At 50.6% G+C, this 7796-nt stretch overlaps 1 protein-coding gene across 1 annotated transcript; it reads right to left on the reverse strand.

Annotated features, from left to right (window-relative positions):
• Positions 1 to 791: 791 nt before the first annotated feature.
• On the reverse strand, positions 792 to 2899 carry C16H11orf91 (chromosome 16 C11orf91 homolog). Its single transcript, XM_034645493.1, is given in 3 exon segments — positions 792 to 1049; positions 2351 to 2600; positions 2602 to 2899. Coding segments are annotated over 3 exon segments (579 nt in total). The 5' UTR covers positions 2845 to 2899; the 3' UTR covers positions 792 to 963.
• Positions 2900 to 7796: the final 4897 nt, after the last annotated feature.

Below are 7796 nucleotides of genomic sequence, written 5' to 3' on the forward strand. Positions count from 1 at the left end.
AACTTAGAAGCACAGGTCAGAGACTATCACTCGGCTGAAAACCCTCTAACCACTCCATACTCCACTCAGAGTAAAACTCAGAGTCCCCGGGGGGAAGGACCCTCTGCACTCACCCCTGCCATGCTCCTCTCACTCCTCCTGCTCCAGCCATCTGGGCTCTTGCTGGCCCTCAAACATTCCAGTATGCTCCCACCTTCAGCCTTTGCACTGGCCCCCCTGTGCCTGGAAGTTCCCCAAAGTGCCACATGGCTATCACCCTCAACTTCCTCCACACCTTGTTTACACGTTACCTCTTCCAGGAACCTTCTTTGAAATGCCACCCTGCTTTCCTCTGACCCCCCTGACCAACCTTGCCCTACTGTTTTTGTTTTCCCCTTAGCAGGTCATCTATGATACTGTATTATGATGCACTTACTTACAGGATTTATTGTCTGGGTCTCCCCCACTCCCAATCCTGAGTCTGGGAGGACACATGACAAGCCCCTGGCATTTCTTGAATATGTGATTTTCTAGGAAGGACCATAGCTTTGATCAGATTATCAAAGAGTTTTTTGGCCCAAAAACTATTAAACAAAACACTTCCCAGGGCTAAAGCTGTTTGAAAACGAACCATTTGTTCCAGTCCTCAAAGAAACTTTCTGAGCTGGGACACAGCAGCCAAATAGATATTGTCCTTGGGTTTTCCCAATTCCCTCCTGTGGTCTCAGGAGACCCTGAATGCCACCTGGGCAGCAGCTTCCAGACCCTGTGAGAGAGCTCCCCCAGCAGCAGCACAGAGAGGAGACAGACCATGAGATTTACCCCACAAGTGGGCACTGTATGTGGAGTACATGCTGGGAGCAATGAGAACAGCAGTAAATACAGAACAGAAAATAACGATCTTTGAAATGACAACAAACGGGACACATTATCTAAGCACTAACATGGAAGGAGGCGGCTGCCCAGGCGCTGGCGGGCAGCTCCTCAGGAGAGAGAGGCCGACTTCTTTCCAAGCTGCCTTGTCTTCAGTCCTTGTAACTTTTCATCTTTCAGTGCCTTCAAGAATTTGTCTGCAGGAGAGCAAAACAAACACAGCTGTAGTGAAGATAAGGGCTTTTCTAACACTTGCAAAGTAAGCTTCTGGGAGGCAATTGTGTGTTCCCTGCTGAACCCAAAACCCAACGTGGTTAGGAAAAAAAAACCTTAAAAGCCAAAACCTGTTTACATGGAGAATATGCAGTGAAGAAATCCAGGACTTAGAAAAGCCTGTCGTCTAGGGATTCTTTCCATGGCTGTGGGAAAAGGACCTTACAGGGTGTCTGATGAGTTGAGGACCATTCTCACGGTCACATTAACCTAAACATTTAGGTTATTTCATATTCCCCTTCCCTGTGTGGCAGGGGAGCCTATTTAACCTGTTGTTTTGCTTTATTTTACAATAGTGGGGATGGTCTTTCTAGAACAATGTGCCCTCTTCCAACGGTACACTGCAAGCCTTAGAACAGGTGATGGGAAGACAAAGTCTGCAGAACAGCCGATGGCTACGGAATATTCTACAGTGTGATAGGTCCTTCTGGGAGTAGAATCGGATTGAACTTTACCCTCCAATGCGAAAGATCAGTTTAGCTTGCATGCTAGAGGAATCCTGCCCACAACAGCACGCCTGGTCCAGATTCCTAAGACTCTAAACCTAAGATCAGAGGGCAGAGTTCAGGACTCTGAGAGGGCTACTAGGACCAAGGCCAGGGTTCACAGGGAGGTTTCCTTCCAGCAGGGAGAAGTGGAGGGCTCCAAAGCCCCTCAGTGAACTGTCTTTGGGCTTCCAGAGTCTTGCACAATTCCCGCCTACCTACAGACCTACAGACACTCCAACTGACGTTTGCTTCCCCCTCCTCCCATTCAGGACCACAGTTGAAGATAAACACTAAAGCTCAGGTCTGTAGAGGTAGGGGTCGTGTGTGGTGGGTGATAGTAATATTACTACCACAGGGGTGGGGGTGGGGGTGTCACGGTGTCGGAAGTTTAAAGTGCGGATTTGGGGCTGTGGTGGATGAAGTTGTAGGTTTGGAGGCTCAGAGTCCAGATTACCAAAAAGGCTCGGGATGGAGGGAGGGTGGAGTTTGGGCCAAAAGTGTTCATGAAATCCTGACTGTGGAAGGCGTCGTTTGAAATCCAGAATGGGGGAGTCGGGGGTGCTGGGAGGTGTGACTGGGTGCTGGAGGGGTTGATCTGGGATGTAGGATTCCTGGGGGCTGTTGTTTGAACCCCAGGCCACACTGCGGGGGACGGGATTAGGAAGGCATGGAGCCAAGGAAGGAGCCAAGGAGCGAGCCAAGGAGGGCTAAGGGGGGACTCGGGCAAGGTCACGCACAGCGCTGGGAGTCGAAGCCGTCCCCAGTGATGGTGAGCAGCTCCAGCTCCTTAATCCGGATCTCCAGCTCGCATAACTCCTCGGGGTGGGAGCCGGAGGCGAGCCGGGGGGTCGTGGGGCCGGGGGCCAGGGGCGAGGCAGCCACCTCGGGCCCCGGCGGTGGCGAGTAGAAGAAGCGCAGAGGCTCGTAGGGGATGGAGGCCAGGCCGGAGGGCCAGGGCGGGGGCCAGGGGCGCTCGCTGGGAGGCCCCCAGGCCGGGGGGCGGCGGCAGGGGCGCCGGAACCTGGGGCGCCTGGGGCAGGGGCCGCCCCGCCACCGCCCCGCCCGCCGCTGCCCCGCCCGCCTTCAGCGGCACGAAGAGCTTCTTCCAGATGTTGAAGTCGCTGAGCGGGGACGAGGAGATGCCGCCGTCGTAGAGGGAAGGGAAGTAGAGGGGCGGGGCCGGCCGCTGGCTCATGGTGGGGCTCTGGCTGCCGCGCCGCCCCTTCGGCATCTTTTGAATGGGAGGCTGCGTGGGAGGAACCCCGCGCCGGGAGACGCGCGCCTCAGCCCCGAGTCTCCGGGATTCTGAGGTTCCACAGGCCACGCCCCGAAGACGCGCGGTCCCGCCCCTTCGGCCAGCCCCGCCCCAAACTGGCGGGGTTCTAAGGTCCCACCGGCCACGCCCCAGAACGTGCCGCGCCCATTGACGTCAGGCAGTGTCCCCGCAGTGGGAGAGGCTGGGGAAGCGGCAGAGACGGGAAGTGTCGCAGGCGCTCCCTCATCCGCCCTGTTCGCACTCATGGTTTTCCCGGCGATCGCCTTACATCCACTGTCCTCCAGCCTCCGATCCGGTCCCACCCCTCGACTCTTCCCACCGCCCCTACATTTCCACTAACCTCGCTCCGCCGCTCTTGCGCCCCTGGCGCCAAGCTTCCATCTCACATCTCCCATCCCAGAAGAACCTCAGACGAGAACAGGAAGCAGGGAGCTGGCCAGAACTGCAAGAATACATTTTTCAGTCTTCCGCTCCTTTCACAGGGAGAAAAATGTTTCCTAGACACCTGCCCCCTGCCACAGCCAACTTCCCTTAGCACCTCTCGCCGCAAAGTATCTGGGGAAATGAGTTTTCATTCTCTACAACGGGAGGCAAAGGAGAAGAGGGTTGATTAGGATCGGCTGTTAGAGCCAACCCATGTTTCTGCCAAATTTCCCAGGGTTGTGGAAGAGTCTGGAGAACGGGACCCTGATACGGATTTGTAATAGATCTGAAGCAGAAGTCCTCAATGAAATGCAGTTTACTTTAGTTCATTTCCAGACACATTATTAGGCGCTAACAGGAAAACAAGCCACTATAAAGAAATCCTGCTGAACCCACCTGGAAGAGCTCACCCATTCTTTAAGAGGGACCTATACATACTGCCCCAGGGGCTTGTCCAGCTCATTTTAAATGAGTAGCCTGTATTAGCCACAGACTGAGGGGGAGTAAATTTCCTTGAAAGCCTCTCTCCCAGTGACTGTTGGTGTGAATGGACAAAGGTGGGTAGGGGCCAGTTTAGGCTGTTGGCCAGCCAAGATCCAAGTCGTATCAGCTCCATTGGCAAATGCTACATATATGTATATACTATATACATATGCTTCATATAGGGGTCTCTGTGTGTGTGTACATGTATGTATATGTGTGTGTATAGATGTTAGGCGTGAGCTGGACAGTGAGGTAGTCAGGACCAGGGTCCCCACAAGAAAATATGGAGCCAGGATAGCTAAAATAAAACAGCACTAACGTCCTGTTTTGAAGCTTAGAAAGGACCACACTAACATTTTGCTTTGCAGCCTTTGAGGAAATGACTTCTGCAAAACGTCCTACAATAAGACAATCAACCACAAAGCACTTGTCAATATCACAGGCAAGAGACAGTTAAGACATAAGCCCCCAGATGTCAGCAAAAAAAGATCATCAGCACAGAGACATTAACCTAATAGGTAGGCAGATACATGACCAAAGCCTGATTGACACGACTCAGTATACCCTGATTACTTAAGATAGCTCCACAAAAGAGCTCATAGGAACCCCTAAACTGGGGCACCTGGGTGGCTCAGTCAATTAAGCATCTGCCTTCGGCTCAGGTCACGATCCCAGGGTCCTGGGATCAAGCCCCGCATCGGGCTCCCTGCTCAATGGAGAGCCTGCTTCTCCCTCTCCCTCTGTTGCTCCCTTGCTGTTCTCTTTCTCTGTCAAATAAATAAATGGGGGCACCTGGGTAGCGCAGTCGTTAGGCATCTGCTTTCGGCTCAGGGTGTGATCCCAGTGTTCTGGGATCGAGCCCCACATCGGGGGTCTCCGCTGGGAGCCTGCTTCTTCTCCCACTCCCCCTGCTTGTGTTCCCTCTCTCGCTGGCTGTCTATCTCTGTCAAATAAATAAATAAATAATCTTTAAAAATAAATAAATAAATAAATAAATAAATAAATAAATAAAAACCTTAAAATAATTTTAAAAGAACAAAAAAAAGAAACTCCTAAACTTAGAAACTCTGGGAGCAACCTGCTCACGCTCCCCTCCCTCTCTGGGAGCTTTATACTCTTGCTCAATGAACTTTGCTTCGCTGCCCACCACTCTTCGTCTGGTCTACCTTTTCATCCTTCCAAGCAGCGTGACTGAAAACCATGGGCATTAAGGGGACATATCCTGTAACATATATAGTGGAACAGCAGACAGTCAGATGTCCAAGCTGGATATCTTTGGGTGAGTTGCTTGACTTCTAAGAGGGTTTTCTGTAAAAATAAAAATAAGAGAACCAGGCTACTCCATACAGTTGTTTGTAATGATCCAGCAAAAGACAGATGTGTGTGAAGCACTTGGAAACTTAGAACCTCTGTCCAAACGTAAGGAGCAGCTGCCCACTGGGGGGCTTATCTGAAGCTGAGCAGCTTTGCTTCCTTTACGGAGCTGCAAACTCCTCGACGGCAAGAAGTCAGCCTTATAACGTTGAGCATATAACAGGACTCAATAAATATTTGAGAACTTTTATTTTGTTTAAGATTTTTTCATTTGAGAGAGGGGGGAGGGGCGGGGGGGAGAGTCTCCAGCAGACTCCGTGCAGAGCCTGACTCGGGGCTCCATCTCACGACCCTGAGACCACAACCTGAGCCAAAACCAAGAGCTGGTTGCTTAACCTACTGCACCACCCGGCCGCCCCTATTTCAGAACTTTTAAAATAGTGTTATGGGGGTGCCTGGGTGGCTCAGTCAATTAAGTGTCTGCCTTCGGCTCAGGTCACGATCCCGGGGTCCTGGGATTGAGCCCCGCATTGGGCTCCCTGCTCAGCGGGAAGTCTGTTCCTCCCTTTCCCTCTGCCTGCTGCTCCCCCTGCTTGTACTCCTTCTGTGTCAAATAAATAAATAAAATCTTAAAAAATAAATAAATAAAATAAAATAAAATAAAATAAAAAGTGTTGTGTGTTTGGGGAACTGAAGGAGACCAGAATACAGCACGTCAAAATATGCCACTTTGGGATAAGGATTATTATAAGCTGATGGCAACTGAGAAATGGCAGATACAGGAGAAGTTCTGTCCTCTCCCTTTCTGCCTAAAAGCAGGGTATAAATTTCCCTTTGTGAAGGTATCCTCCTCCTCTCTCCCATGCCAGGAAGAAGAGATGATAGTTCTTACTGGCGATGGCACCGACTTGCCCCTGCTTAAACAAATCTTACTACACAACCCTTATCTTCAGTGAGTTTCCCCCATGTATCTACCTTCCCACAATTTATGGTTTCTAGAAGCCCAACCCCCTTTTTCTTTGTCTTGTCCCTTGTCCACAATTTATCACCCTCTGTTAAAATGGCTTATAAGCTTTCAACCCTAAATGCTTCTTTGGGCTTTCATATCTTTTCTGTGAGGCCCCTTGTGCAGGCATAATAAATCTTTTTTCTGTTAATCTGTCTTTTGTCAGTTTAATTCACATGACCCAGCTACTGAACTTAAGAGAGTAGAGGAAAAGATTTTTTCCCACCTCTACAGAACCATAGAAGTGGTAAGAACCAGAGTTTTGGACTCAGACCTGAGGCCAATGCCTGGATCGACTCTGTTCTCGGCTGTGTGGATAAACCTTTCTGAACCTCGGGTTTTTTAATCTATATAATGGGAATAGCAGTGGTACTTCCTCACTAAATTGGCGAGATGAGATGAGACCATCTAAGTACGTGGCCATAGAGCGCGCTCCGCAATGTTAACTCTTATTATTATGTACTGGAGAGCCTTAGAAGCGAAAGAGATTTTACGCTATGTTTTTTAAATGATGCAATCTAATCACATTTTTAGTCATATATATCCATTCAAAGGGAAAAAGCTCACAGACTTTTTGTCTTCACTTCAAGGTAATCTGAATAGATGTTTATACCGGGCAGCTTAATTATAAGACAATCGTGATGTTACGAGTCTACATTAAAAGAAAGGTAGTTTCCTCTAACAGCCACACAACTATGACAAACATGCACGGAGGTGAATCCCAGTGAGGTGAAGTCCATATGGCTACTAACAAACCACAGTGGAAAGGCAAAACCCTCCAAATTCGTTCTGTAGACAGTGTCTGGTAAAATCAAGCTGGCGATCAAAAGACACAGCAGGCTCACGTCCATTTTAAACAGAAACTGTCCCTCCTGGGCTCGAAAGCTCTTGCAGCACTTGTCTTGCTACTCGAATTCCCCATGAAGTGCCGTCCTCTTGGGGCTGGAGGGATTCAATTTCTGACAACCAAGCTCGCTGCTGGCACTTGGAACCAACCAAGAGAGACGTTCACCCAGGTCCCCCTTTGCAGATAAAGGTCTATTGGAGGACGTGGCTTTAGGTCTGGAAACCAGGTGGTTTTGCCAGGACCGCACCTCTGAGCTGAGCTCACCTACCCAGCGCCACGCCTCGCGGGAACACCACAGGCCTCATCCGCAGGGGAAGGGCCTTTACTGGCACAGAGGAGAGTGGGCCAAAGACAGGCCTGGTCCTTTCTCCAGACTTCTCTACCAGGGAAGGTGTTCTCTCATCTCAGGAGAAAGGCGGCAGGAGTGTCACCCTTAAGACACGTGACACAGTGGGATGGGGGTTCCTCGTCCTAGCCTGCTGGAGATAAGAAAGCTTCTGGGTTTGCTCCCCTGCGAGTCCCGCTGCCCTTCAGCACCTTAGTTCTGCGTCTAGGCACGCCGCCGGTGGTCACATCCTACCCAGGTTCCCAGCCTCATTAGGGGCACATCTCCATTTGCCATGCCTGCTTTGGCTCGCAGGTGGCTTTTAGGGACGTGTAGTGCCTGTGGCTTGGAATACAGCAGGGTTGTTATGGAGTACATGTTTGTGTCCCCCCAAATTCCTACATTGATATCCTACCCCCCAGAGGAAGGTGTCAGGAGGTGGGGTCTTTGGGAGGTGATGAGCTCATGAGGATGGAGGCGCCACGAATGGGATTAGTGCCCTTAGAAAA

The sequence above is a fragment of the Ailuropoda melanoleuca genome, chromosome 16 (assembly GCF_002007445.2).
Source record: "Ailuropoda melanoleuca isolate Jingjing chromosome 16, ASM200744v2, whole genome shotgun sequence".
Taxonomy (NCBI): Eukaryota; Metazoa; Chordata; class Mammalia; order Carnivora; family Ursidae; genus Ailuropoda; species Ailuropoda melanoleuca.